Source organism: Cervus elaphus, chromosome 18, assembly GCF_910594005.1.
Source record: "Cervus elaphus chromosome 18, mCerEla1.1, whole genome shotgun sequence".
Lineage (NCBI taxonomy): Eukaryota > Metazoa > Chordata > Mammalia > Artiodactyla > Cervidae > Cervus > Cervus elaphus.
The window spans coordinates 96977168-96991428 of record NC_057832.1 but is presented as its reverse complement, the minus strand read 5'-3'; the positions used below and the strand labels follow the sequence as shown (position 1 = coordinate 96991428).

General features: G+C 36.4%; 1 protein-coding gene across 4 annotated transcripts in view; it reads left to right on the top strand.

Annotated features, from left to right (window-relative positions):
• GRM8 (glutamate metabotropic receptor 8) overlaps positions 1-13863 on the top strand; it is an 834842-nt gene extending 820979 nt beyond the window's left edge. For 3 of the 4 annotated variants that reach the window (XM_043873262.1, XM_043873264.1, XM_043873265.1), the window contains exons 10-11: positions 6384-6630; positions 13269-13863. In XM_043873262.1, the coding sequence (XP_043729197.1) occupies positions 6384-6630; positions 13269-13318 (297 nt within the window). In that variant the 3' untranslated portion in view covers positions 13319-13863. Of the gene's footprint in view, positions 1-6383; positions 6686-13268 lie in introns of all 4 variants that reach the window. The other variant, XM_043873263.1, reaches the window with a different exon arrangement.
• The last annotated feature ends 398 nt before the right edge of the window (positions 13864-14261 follow it).

Here is a 14261-nt window from a genome sequence, read left to right as displayed (position 1 = left end):
TGACTTAGCTAGACATCATTTAAATCTGTTTCAGTGCATCTGATTGCTTCAGGTACAAAATGTCCAGGGGTCATAGAGGCAGAGGGGAGTGACAGGCTATCAGTGGACATAATAGAAAAGACACTCCCCTTCTTCCAAGTACTAATATCTTGGAGTGATAGGGGGCAGAAGGTGGAGCATAAAAGAAGGATGGAAAGAAGAAGGTTACATTAACATATCCAGTACCACTGTCAGCATTTCTCAATGGATTTATGTTGGCTATAGGGAGTTAAATATTATCCCTCCTAATATAGTTAGGATATTCTGGTGAGCTGTAACGTTGATATAGAAAGCCAGTACACTCTTTTACTCCCTTTCAGCAAATAGGAGTTGACTTTGAGGCAAAATTTTGTTCTGCCTACTTTAAAGTACAATTACAGAGGCACTTTCCTTTATATCATATAGTCAGAGCAGGGCTGTCAGCTCCTCATTAAACTGTCTACTCTGGATAACTGACTCATAGACCACTCTCTTCTATATTCCTGGAAGTATGCTTTTTTGGCAGCCTTTTAGATTCAAAGTCGTAGCGCAAATAATCTTTGTTGAGCTACTACTCTTTTGTGCCTAATTTTATAAAAATTATGTCATTTCACCTGTAACCTTTGTATGAAAAAGTACTATTTTTCTCCATTTTGGTGGCTCAGTGATAAAGAATCTGCCTGTCAAGCAGGACACATGAGTTCAATCTTTGGGTCGGGAAGATCCCCTGGAGAAGGAAATGGAAACCCATTCCAGTATTCTCACCTGGAAAATCCCATGGACAGAGGAGCCTGACAGGCAAGAGTCAGACACTACTTAGCGACTAAGCTACTACCAGGCCATTCCACCTATAATCCTTCTATGAGAAAAGTGTTAATTTCCTCCATTTCATAGGTAAGAAATTAAAGGTCAGGGAGGAAAACAAGATCTCACAACTCTTCAATTGCCAGGGACAATTTTTTAGAGTTCAGATTGTCACCTGGTGGGTCGATTAGGGAACTTTACCACCCACAGGGCACCTGTGGAGTTTCTCTGTAAACCTCTATATCTTAAAAAAATTGTAAATCATAAGCACTGGTGCTGGAATTCAATTTTAGGTCTGCTTGATCATGTTTCTTCCTGACAGGACTCAAATAATTAAACTATTCAACAGGTATAAAGGAAATCCGGGAGGTTTTTGGAAACATCAATCCTTTAATGTGATCTTTCCATTTCTTCCAAAATATGGGAGATACTAAAAGTCCTATCATCCATGATGCTAAGACGTTAGCATCTCTAGAATGACAGTAGGTGGTGGCATTTTGTTTCTTTGCTTATTTTGCTTTCACTGAGGTTATAATATATGTGCATTTTCATTTCATTACATATTCAAAGATGAACTTAAAAAACTGTCTACTCACAGTCCAAAATCCTGTTAACAAAGACTTGGCCATCATAACGTTTTAGATTTTAGGGTATGATTTTGGTATAAATGCTTTTTATATAGTAAACTCATTAAAATTTTCATAAAAGCACATAAGTAAGGTCAGCCTTATGGCATAATTTGCAATCATAGTGACTAATGGAGAGCTTGAAACACTAAGCATCGTACAATTTGGCCTAATTCTATGTTTATTACATCTTCTATTGAGTTGGTTTGCTGAAAGGACAGGCTACAATAATACATTTAATGTGGAAACCAGCATTCCAGAATCTACTTCATGCTTAATATTTAGCAAAATAAAATTTACTATATATTACAGAAAGTATTCTGAAAAGGGGAATAAATTTATCATGTATATTTATGGTAGCAGATAAAATTTATAAGACTTTCAAACTAGAAAGGTGTTTATGAATTGTTTGGTCTAGTATTATGTGTTTTTAAAAGACCAGCAGATAAAGACATAAAAAGAATCCAAGTAATCAATGTGGTGGGCTTCCCTGGTGGCTTAGTGGTAACAAACCCACCAGCCAATGCAGGAGACACAGGTTTGAGCCCTGGGTGGAGAAGATCCTCTGGAGGAGGAAATAGCAACCCACTCCAGTATTCTTGCCTGGAAGTATTCATGCACAGAGGAGGCTCGCAGACTTCAATCCATGGGGTCCCAAAAGAGTTGGACACAACTTAGCAACTGAGCTGGAGCATAATCAATGTGGATGCTCCTATCATTTCATGGCTGTTTGATCTCTGGAGGTATTTATGTTTGGTTCTTGTTTCTTTTTTAAGTTAAATTGACTTGGCTAGGTCCAACTTGAATAAAACTGATGATTACCTATTTGAGAGACTTTAAAATATTTATATCTGTAGTTTGCATTTGGCTCTATTTTTTCTTATATCCTTTCTGTGCAGCCCATTTTCTACATGGCCTTTCTGAAGCAATACTAGCAGGAGAATAAGTAGAAATCCAAAGAGAATTAACCAATGCAAGAGAAGCTTATGAGTATTCATAAGTTGCCTAAAACTAGGTGGCATATCGTAGGGAGGTTTATGTGGTTTAAAGGCACATTGTCACATTTTAACAGGACCTTCTTAACTGTAGTAGATCTTTAGTTCTCTCATATATAGTATGGGTTTTCACTTGTTGGCAGGTAGCCTAGTCAAAGCAATGATTTTTCCAGTCGTCATGTGTGGATGTGAAAGTTGGACTATAAAGGAAGTTGAGCACCAAAGAATTGATGCTTTTGAACTGTGGTGTTGGAGAAGACTCTTGAGGGTCCCTTGGACTGCAAGGAGATCAAACCAATCAATCCTAAAGGAAATCAGTCCTGAGTATTCATTGGAAGGACTGATGCTGAAGCTGAAGCTCCAATACTTTGGCCACCGGAGAACTGACTCATTGGAAAAGACCCTGATGCTGGGAAAGATTGAAGGCAGGAGGAGAAGAGGATGACAGAGGATGAGATGGTTGGATGATATCACTGACTCAATGGACATGAGTTTGAGTAAGCTTCAGGAGTTGGTGATGGACAGGGAAGCCTTCTGTGCTGTAGCCCATGGGGTTGCAAAGAGTCGGACACGAATGAACGACTGAACTGAACTGAGCCTGAGAGGTCATGACATGTAGTAAGTTATCACTTTGCTGAGGGATGTATTTTCATGATGCCTCTATTGAGGCTGGTCACCCACTCCAGTATTCTTGCCTGCAGAATCACACTGACAGAGGAGCCTGCTGGGCTACAGTCCGTGGGGTCACAAGGAGTAGGACATGACTGAAGTGACTTAACATGCACATGCACATATAGCCCAACCTATATAATATGGATTCACATCTCATTATTTTGTGTTTCTCACTTAAAATGTCATCAATCCTGATGTCCATTTGACAGAGTGGAAAGTTATAGAAAACGTATTTTATATTATTTTTATAAATCAAGGGGTTCTTGAAGATCTTCATATACTTGAAAATAATGGGTCATATCTAAGTAATTATTGTTGTTTAGTTGCCAAGTCATGTCTTGACTCTTTGCGACCCCTTGGATGTGGCCCATCAGGCTCCTCTGTCCATGGGATTCTCTAGGCAAGAATACTGGAGTGGCTTGCCATTTCCTTCTCCAAGTAATTATTATTGTAATTACATTATGTATATAATTATTATGTAATTTCGTATTATATTACATAATTATTGTGTAATTATTATGTAATTTCTGCATTATGAGTGGTATCTAAGTAATTTTTATGTAATTTTTAGAGATATGTAAGGAAAAATGTGGATTACAGATCCTGAGGAAGTTTATACTCTAGTTGTATATTTTATATGAATATTACAAAGTTTACATAAATGACTATAATTACATAGTTACACGTTAGCAAGTGCTCCCGTGTTTTTATTTTTCAATGCATTAGTGCTTAGAAGTAAAATAAGGACAATATAATTAAGATAAGATTTATCATGGAAGACTTCCTGGAGGAGGTGAACTTTGAAACAAGCCAATCCTAAATATCCCTACATGATGGGTGTTCCCACACTCATGATAGGGTTTTTGTTTTTTTTTTTTCATGATAGGGTTTTAAGCAAAGAGAAGCCTTAGTGGTAGATAAACTGAACAGTAAACTCAGTAATCCACAGGATATGATTTCTCAGACAAGGACAGCCTCTTTAGTGGTGCCTGAAGTTCTTTTCACATGTTGGACAGTGTCTTATCTCAAGGCTTTGTCATCTGTTAATAGAAACAATCTCCCCTAGAAAAAGGCAGCCATAGGCTGATTCAAGTATTTATCCTTGAAGGTATATGTATTTTGAGCCTTTATTAAAAAGGACACAATTTGTTTGGGTCCTGGGGATTACCAGATGCAATCTGACAACTTTATGTTTTCATTTGTATCATTATGTGTGAACAGATATTAATGAAGATCATGTAGATGATAAAGGGATCTTTTCATAATCGAAAAACATGGCTACTTTGTAGCCTCAGTATTCCAACTTACTTGGGAAAAATTATCTTTTGAGCTCAGGAAGTGAAAAATGTTAGTTAATCAAGGTTTTTATTTTTAAAGATGTGATATATTCATATGATAGAATATTACTGACTCTTAAAAAAAACAAAAGGAAATCTTGACATTTGTGGCAACATGGATGAACCTGGAGGACATTATACTAAGGGAAATTACCCAGATACTGAAAGACAAATGCCGCATGATTTCACTTACATGTGGAACCTAAAATTGTTGTTCATTCGCTCAGTTGTGTCCAATTCTTGGCGACCCCATGGACTGCAACACACAGGTTTCTCTGTCCTTCACTATCTCCTGGTGTTTGCTCAAACTCGTGTCCACTGAGTCAATGATGCCATCCAACCATCTCATCCTCTGTTGCCCCCTTTTCCTCCTGCCCTCAATCTTTCCCAGCATCAGGGTCTTTTCCAGTGAGTTGGCTCTAAAATAGCCTAAATATTTTAAATATTTTAAAAATATTTTAAATAGGCAGACTCATAGAGGCAGAGAGCAGAACAGTGGTTACCAAGGGCAGGGGGAAGGGAAACTGGGGAGATACTGTTCAAAACGTATGAACTTCCAGTTATGCAAGATGAATATGTGACTATAGTAAAATTACTGAACTGCATACACATGAAATTTGCTAAGAAATTTACTTAAACATTCTCACCAGAAAGTAAAATAAAATAAAAAGAATGAATAAGAGACTTCCCTGGTGATCCACTGGTTAAGACTCCGACTTTCAATGCAGGGGATATGGGTTCGATTCCTGGTTATGGAACTAATATCCCACATGTTGTTGGCAACCACAGCCATGTACCGCAGTGAAGAGCCTCAGAGCTGCAACTAAGACCTGATGCAGCCAAATTAAAAAAAAAATGAATGAAAGAAAGAAAACGGTAACTGTGATGGATGCATTAATTCACTTGATTGAGATGGTTTCATAATATGTTCAGCAAAATATTAAGTTCTATACTTAAATATATAGAATTTCTGTGTTTTGATTATACCTCAATAATACTGGGGAAGAGAAAAGATTAAAATACTATCATGTCTGTTTTCATAACAAAATGAAAAAGCCAAAAGCAATGATTTTATGCTTGACTTTTTCAGCTCATTAACCTCTAGATTGCAGAAAGAAAAATCTTCCAGAGTGCCTTCTCTTTGTAAGCACCAGAGCAGTCAATTTCAGTGAAATAAGGATAAAAAATGAACACAGAGGGAGAATTCTCAAAATGCAGATGTCAAGACCCATCCCCAAAGGGCATATTTCAATCCTGGAAGGAGGAAGTCTTTCATTATTTTCTAAAAGCACCCACATTTATTTTGATCTGATGCTGTCATCTAGAACCCCCTCAGAATTATCCTTGGGTGGGAGAGGCTGTTAGAAAAATCAAGTCCTTATGGCATGCTTGTGATTTATCAGGTTTGGAAGCTCAACTTAAGTCATTATGTGTAGATGCAAACACTAGTATTATTCAAGCAATGGTGTGAAATAGTGATGTTATGGACTATTTCACTCCCACTCTATTTCTACTGTATATAATTTACCTTCTAGGTTAAGTTTATTGTTTAAAGGATAACGTTTGACCCTGGGATAGCCCCCTGAAGAAGGTTTGTGTGACATAAAGTGTTAGTCTTTTGCTAGACTAGTTTTGTTCCTTTCCTTATATATGGTTAATTACAATCTAAGCAGGAAATTAAGCTCCATCAGCCTACTTGTTTTTTGGTCTGTTTTAAGGAATTGGGCTTTATCAATAATACAACTTTATCCACATCTGCAGGTGGGGATAAAGGAATGTTTGACTATAAGTAAGGGTATTAATTAATTAATTTTAATAAGGATCTTTTAGAAGAGAAGCTGGGATAATTTCAGAAAATGGCCATGTTATTTGCTGTACCTTAGATCAGGCTTACCAACATTGATTCCATTTTTTCTCTTTTCCTTCCTCAGATGTACATCCAGACAACAACACTCACTGTCTCCATGAGTTTAAGTGCTTCGGTGTCTCTGGGCATGCTGTATATGCCCAAGGTTTATATTATAATTTTTCATCCAGAGCAGAACGTTCAAAAACGCAAGAGGAGCTTCAAGGCTGTGGTGACCGCTGCCACCATGCAAAGCAAACTGATCCAAAAAGGCAATGACAGACCAAACGGCGAGGTGAAAAGTGAACTCTGTGAGAGTCTTGAAACCAACAGTAAGTCATCCGTAGACTTTCCGATGGTCAAGAGCGGGAGCACTTCCTGATAGATGTACGTTGAACATTCTTCTACTGGTCTTGGGGACTGTACAACATGGTTCCAGGGGCATGGTGGTATCCACACACCATGAGACCATCACAGTAGTTAGAACTGTTTGGTTAGAACCAAAGGATTTCAATGCAAGTGGCTCCTCTCCAGAACATGAACACAGACACAAATTCTCTTTCACAAAGGATGATGCTCAAGTCTCTCTTGTGAAGCGTCAAAGAGCTTGAAGCTTGGAACTAGGCTCCATTTATAAAATTATCCTTTCATGTTCACTCTCCAAATGTTGATAGTTCAATATGGGTTTCTCTTCATAGAATTAGCAATTAACTAGTATTTATGGAGCATGTTACCAAAGATCTTACACAAATAACATGTGTGTGTGCTAAGTTGTTTCAGTTGTTTTCAACTATTTGTGACCCCATGGACTGTGGCCTGCCAGGCTCCTCTGTCCATGGGATTCTCTAGGCAAGAATACTGGAGTGGGTTGCCATGCCCTCCTCCAGGAGATCTTCCCAACCTAGGGGTCAAACCTGTGTCTCCTGCTTTCCAGGCAGGTTCTTGACCCACTGAGCCATCAAGGGAGCCCCTTATACAAGTAGACAATATGCTATTTAGGTATTTAGGGAAATGAGAAAACTTGTTGGCCAACATGTTAGGTTAAGTCATAGTTTATATTTGTTTCCCCAAAGTAATCCCCTTCTCTGACTTTCATTGATCTCTCTAATTCTTAAGATATATTCAGATAGAGTTCTTCTCTGAAAGCCTCATGACCCTGAAAATAGGACTCTTGCTACAACCACCACTCCACTTATCCTTTCCTCACCTATCTTCCTCTTCTCTATATTCATCCCTGAAGAAGCACATAATAAAACATTATTACCAAACTAATCCAGTAGAGTTTAACTGAACTATTCAAGTCCATCTTGGTATCTATTGAAGAACAGCAAATTGCAAGTATGTATTGCAAATACCAAAAAGTTGAATATAGTGAGAGTGTACACACACACACACACACACACACACACACACACACACACACACACACACATTCTCTCTCAGATTTCTCCAGGAGGCTATATCTCCTATTCTCTCTACATTTGACATGAAATGCAGGGATGACTGGGTTGATTTTAGCTGACTCAATTATTATAACAACTTAATCTACAACACTGTCTACTTTAATGTCTTATATGCAGAACTATCCTTAGTAAATAAGCATGTATTAATTGAACTTACTGGCTTCAATTACTATCAGACTTCTTGGAATGATTGGCCAGATCCTCTAGGAAGATGACCTTCAGTTCTTGAATATCAAATTTATCTATATATCTATTCACTCTTCTACAAATGTGAACCCTTAAATAAGTACAAGAGAAGGCACAATAAGGATTGGTTTGGTATCAAATTGTTAAAACCACCTGTGATTATAGGTAGGGAATTGACTAATAGTGGAGCTATTTGGGCATTTAGCAGAGGGTGTACTAAAACTACTCTCAAAGGCATTTTATCAGAGTAGAATGCTTGTGACTTGAGGGCAGAACTTGATGTGCTTTCCTGCCTTGAAAGCATCAGTGCAGGAAGTTAATACCTATTGTAGGATGTCAATAAACTACTGTTGACCAGTGATACAGTTTGAACACTGGCACATCTCAGTATGACTCACCAGAGTCTATAGATGCACTTGGTTTTTAGCAATCCAAAGAACTTTATATAATATGGTTGCAAATGGAAACAAATATACAGTGAAGTAAATATCAGTTATCCTGGATTTACCTCTGGTACATAGTAAGGAAAAAAATAATCAACTTTTTCCACCCTTTTAAAAAATAAATTGGTTCCCTGAAGGGAAAATTTCTGGTGTTGATAAAGACTAATCCCATGTCATAGAAATAAGTCTAACACATTTTGTTTTCTTTCTATTATTGTCTATTGATGCTGAAATGGAAATTTCATAGCATGGGTACATTCCCTATTTCTTCTGAAATAAGAATGAAAGATTACAAAAGTGGAGCCTCTCTGGTGGGTAATCCTATAATATTCTGGAGGAGTCAAATGCTCACTTTTAGAAGGTGAAAGAAAGCTAAGGTGAATCAAGATAAAGTCAATTATGACCTCAGAGAAGGTTAAACTGTACTTTGTAGTTTTCATCTTTTACCGGAGTGGTTTAAGGTTGAATAAATTATGCTCAGATAAAGTGATTACAGTTCAGGCATTCAAGAGTGTAGGAAATCTTCACACATCCTTCTTCCATCCTACTCCCTTTAACCACTATTAACCTTTGCTTACTTAGACACCTAGCGACCATGGACCCCGTGGATGCCTATCCCCTCTGCCACATGTACCAGTGGTTGGAATGGAGTCAAAAGTCTTCCAAAATCACAAACTCTCTAAAACTACCAAAAACTTGAAGAGCTTAAATGCAATATTTTTCTTCTATGAGAACATTTTATGTCTTTGGGAGTTTAATTGAAAACTGGAAAAATTTTGGCCATTAAATTCTCTGTAACTACTATTGTACCTCCTTGGATTTGAAATATCTCCTTGCAAAACTGAGGGAGCCTATTTTCAATCAGTCCCAGGCTGGTTAATCCACTGGGACTGTGTCCATGTTGTTGCACTCTCATACTTTCTGCTATCAGACTTTTGATAAATCACCCTCACTGCCATGACATGACAATGACATACAGTATAGCGTTTTGTAAACTATAAATCACTGTATAAAGGTAGATGTATCATTGCTGTCTTGAAAATATAAATTGGCCAGGGGGTCATAGAAAAGAGAAGACAAAATTCAAAAACTATTGTTTTAGCATCTCTATTTTTAATGTGTGAAGGATTTTGATAATTATGGCTACTGTTTTACAGTTGGAATTTTTTTTAATTAGCTTTGTATTTATGATATACATGCAATATTTTTTCTTTAAAGTGATAGATCTCTACAAGTCCCTCATACTTAAGCCATTTCATCTTAAAGATGACTTGTTAATGCCTGAAATTCTGATCATACATGTAAGGTTTTAAAGCTTCTAAAGGTATGCAGAATAAATAAAAGGAATGTGAACCTGGAAGGTACACCAAACAAGTCCATGTTAATGATTGAATTTGCAGAATACTACATTTCACACGTAAAAAGGTCAAGTGTTGTTTCATAAAACTTCTCCTAAAAAGAAAGTTAGGAACAAAGTTGATATATATGAATTTTATCAATGGTACCCAATTAACAAATGCTGTAACATGGTAGTCCTTAAGCTCTGTTCATGCATAATTCATGAGAACAGCTGCTGTTGGAGGTAGATCCACTTTCTCTGGCTTATAAACCCAGTGTGTGTGCACAGGAAATACATTGTTGCTGCATTCAAACCTGATTTTCACAAAGCATATTCATCATCAGAAGTATTACATTAGCTCATATGTATATCTCTGAATCCTTTATGTTCTATAACACTTCTGGGATGAAGGCAAAAGCACCACTGCTGCCAAGAAAATCTGTAGACATACCTCCTTCTATTGAGCTTCACTCAATTGTGTTTCCCAAATACTGCGTCTTTTTTTTTTTTTTTTCCAAAAAACTGAGCATTTGTGGCAAACTTGCATTGTTGGATGATGGTTAGTATTTTTTAGAAATATTTTTGTCTAATTAAGGTATGTGCATTATATTTTTAGACACACTATTATTACACATTTAATAAACTATAAGCAGAATTTTTTTTTTTTTTTTTGCCATGCAGTGCCAAATCCCTGTGTGGGACTCAGTTCCCTGACCAGGGATGGAACTCGTGCACCCTGCACTGGGAGCTCAGAGTCTTAACCACTAGACTTCCAAGGAAGTCCTAACGTAACCTTTATATGCACTGCGTGTGTACGTGCCTATATGCTAAGTCACTTCAGTCATGTCCAACATGTAACAATCCCATGAACTGTAGCTTGCAAGCCTCCTCTGTTCAGGAGATTTCCCAGACAAGAATACTGGAGTGGGTTGCCATTTCCTTCTCCAGGGGATCTTCCAGATCCAGAGATCGATCAAGCCTGCATCTCCTGCATTGGCAGGCGGGTTCTTTACAACTACTGCCACCTAGGAAGCCCTTATATGCATTGACTTGCAAAAAACATTCACATGCCTTGCTTTATTGTGTGCACTATCATTTTACCTAGTGGTCTGGCCCACAAAATCTAGATTGGTCTCTGAATAATAGAAAAGATAAGACTTAAAATTCAGAAGTGTTCAGAGTCTTACATCCCTTTTCTAATCAAAAAAATTATGATTCCTTTTGTAAATTATAGTCTTAGTTCTCAGTAGAATTCTACCATCTTTTTCTGGAGGTCACTTCTAAGAGCACAAAAATAAAACATGAATTTCTAAAGAGGTTTAGAGTCTTAAAGTTGGAATGATCCTTGAAGAGTAACATCTGAATATCATCTTCATCAAGGTCTTTTGGCTATTGTTTTTCTGTTACCTCCATAATTTTTCTTTCTAGCTATCTTCAAATCTGATAAATATTTCTTACATATTTAGTTATTAAATATACTGAATATGGCAAAAAGTTGAGTATTTTTCTTTCAGGGCCGTTTTTTTAACTCATAATTTTTCTTCATCTTGTCAACAAAGACCATGTGAAAGTCTTTCAAAAGCATAGCTGAAGTATAGATTTTATTTTCTTAGAAAATATTTAGAGGCATATGATAGCATTATACAAATAAGAAAGAAAAAAATTAACAATGAAATAAAGACCATAAAAATCACTGTCCCATTATACACCAAACCAAATGGAGCAGACACCCTAGCTTTTAGAAGGGTAAATAGAAAGAAAGCATTCCATATTGATTCTCTAAGAAAACTGCTGTTCCCCCACAAATCTCCCCTGCCTCTGTCCTCTCAAAAACTCAATGTTATGGATTGTGTATCAATGATGACACTGAGGCCCTGTAACCTGGTTTAGTGATGTTTTTGCACTCATTTTGTAAAGAGGATGCAACTTAAAACTAAGTCTAAGATCTATTTCCTTTCAATTGCAGGTCAGTAATAACCTAATGTGAGCGATATAGAAAGATATGCAGATGTGTCCCACCTGTTTTTGGCATGAAGCTCATAATAGTCAATGAAATAAAAATAGCAAAAGCATCTACAACTGGCACATCCTGGGCTACTTGCTTTAATTTTACTGATTATGGTCTTTAGGTAATGCTGGTTCTGATAAAAAATTATCTGGTCAATTACCAGAGTTCATGTACATTAAAATGGAACGAGTCTAATCACTCATTATTTCAGAGAAGGAACTTTACAATTTTCTTATTCAGTGTTCAAAAGAAAATCATTCTCTAAAAAAAAAAATCTGTTTCACTGTGAATTGGATTTATGTAGTGAAATACATAGGCTTCCTTGGGGGCTCCATGGTAAGGAATTTGCCTGCCAATTCAAGAGATGAGGGTTCGATCCCTGAGTTAGGAAGATCCCCTGGAGAAGGAAATGGCAACCTACTCCAGTATTTTTGCCTGGGAAATCCCATGGACAGAGAAGCCTGGTGGGCTACAATCCATGGGGGTCACTAAAGAATCAGACACAACTTAGTGACTAAACAACAAAGTGAAACATATACGCTTAGCATTTTTTCTTCTTTTTTCTTATTCATTCCAGAGTTCCACTGAAAAGTAGAACATCACATTTGAATTTTAGAACAGAGATTTATTCCATCACAGCTTTCAAAAACACAAAGGAATTATCTGGATTTAGACTTGTATTTCTGGAAATTTAATTGTGAATATCAATTTGACTTAGAATATTTTCTTGTTCATACCTATTTAATAATCTTACAATAATGGGTTTTATTTCAAAGTAAGCTGGTACCAGAAAAATTAAATATTCATTTGCTTCTTCAAGTCTTTATTTTTTAAAAAATCTCCATTTGTATCCTTTTGATGAAGTGAAAGTGAAGTCGCTCAGTCGTGTCAGACTCTTTGCGACCCCTTGGACTGTAACCTACCATGCTCCTCTGTCCATGGGATTTTCCAGGCAAGAGTACTAGAGTGGGTTGCCGTTTCCTTCTCCATGAAACCAGACCATAAATATGTGTTGGCAATACATTTTAATGCATTCACTTTTAGAGTTTAAAAGTATTATATTTAAATAAAAGATATATTCACTCTTAAAGCATGACTAATTATAATGACTGACCCTTTTTTGGTCATTAAGCAGGCTCGAAAAATTGATGTCTTTAATGTGGATTATAAAAAAAAAGTCTTTTTTTATTTTGCAGGATATAGAATTGATCTGTTCTTTCATTTTTTTACACTGTAAATCTGTTAATCAAAACACACATTAAATAGAATTTCACCTAACTTTATTAAACACCAAGGTGTTCATATTTTTAATTTTCTGCTAAATGTGTTTATTATAAATGAGACTAGTGGTTTCACAGATCAAAAATTCTGCTTATTTCTACAGCTGCTGAATTCCTAACACGTGGTTTAAAATAACATGTTGTAAAGACCACATACCATAAGAAGTCACTTTAAGATTTGAATTTTAAGATCATTTTAACAAACTGATATATTATCCTGTACTATAATTTGTCTTAATTTGTCTTAACAGCTTCCTCCACCAAGACGACATATATCAGCTACAGCAATCACTCAATCTGAAACAGGGAAATGATACAATATGAAGAAATGTGGTATGCGATCTTAAACAATGAACGTGACACCACCAACATTCACTCCTGGAGATCTCTGTAGACTACAATCAATCAAATCAATAGTCAATCTTGTAAGGAACAAAAAGTAGCCACAAGCCAAAAGTATTAATAATAGGGAGTGAAGAAACCCGTTTTATACAATGCAACCAATGAGTGTCAAGCTAAAGTATTGCTTATTCATGAGCAGTTAAAAAAAAATCACAAAAAGGAAACTAATGTTAGCTTGTGAAAAAAAAACAAAAACAAAAACAAATGCTGTTGAAATATGAAATAAACCTTGTCTGATGTTATTCTTGTATTTTTCTGTGATTGTGAGAACTCCCGTTCCTGTCCCACATTGTTCAACTTGTATAAGACAAAGAGTCCGTTTCTTGTAATGGCTGACTGGATTGAAGCCCTGGGTTGTGCTAAAAATAAATGCAATGGTTGACGCATGCGATTTTTTATACAAATAATTTATTTCTAATAATAAAGGAATGTTTTGCAAATGTTGAGAGTTGTTTTGTTCCAGTTTTAAAGCCAGGGAAACCTCTTTCCAGTTGGCACTTCTGCTGTTATTTAACTCCGCTGTAAAAGGCCTGATGTGCCAAGAAAACACTATTTCCTCGAGGAATGTGTTTTTGTACATTTCCTTGTATGTGAAGAAGATTGTTTTTTATATCAAAAAGAATTATTAGTGTAAGACCTGTGACAATTTCAAGATTTATGTGGTAGTTTTTCATAGTGATTGCCTCTTTTCTGAAGAGTCAAGCAGTAGTTTGAGGTCAATTGCTTCAGGTTATCCTAATTAACAAATGATGAGTTAAACATTAAATGTGACTTGTGAGAATGTAATCTGAAAGTCATCATCTAAAAGTATATCCAAGTATCCCTGAAATTCTCCATTTTCT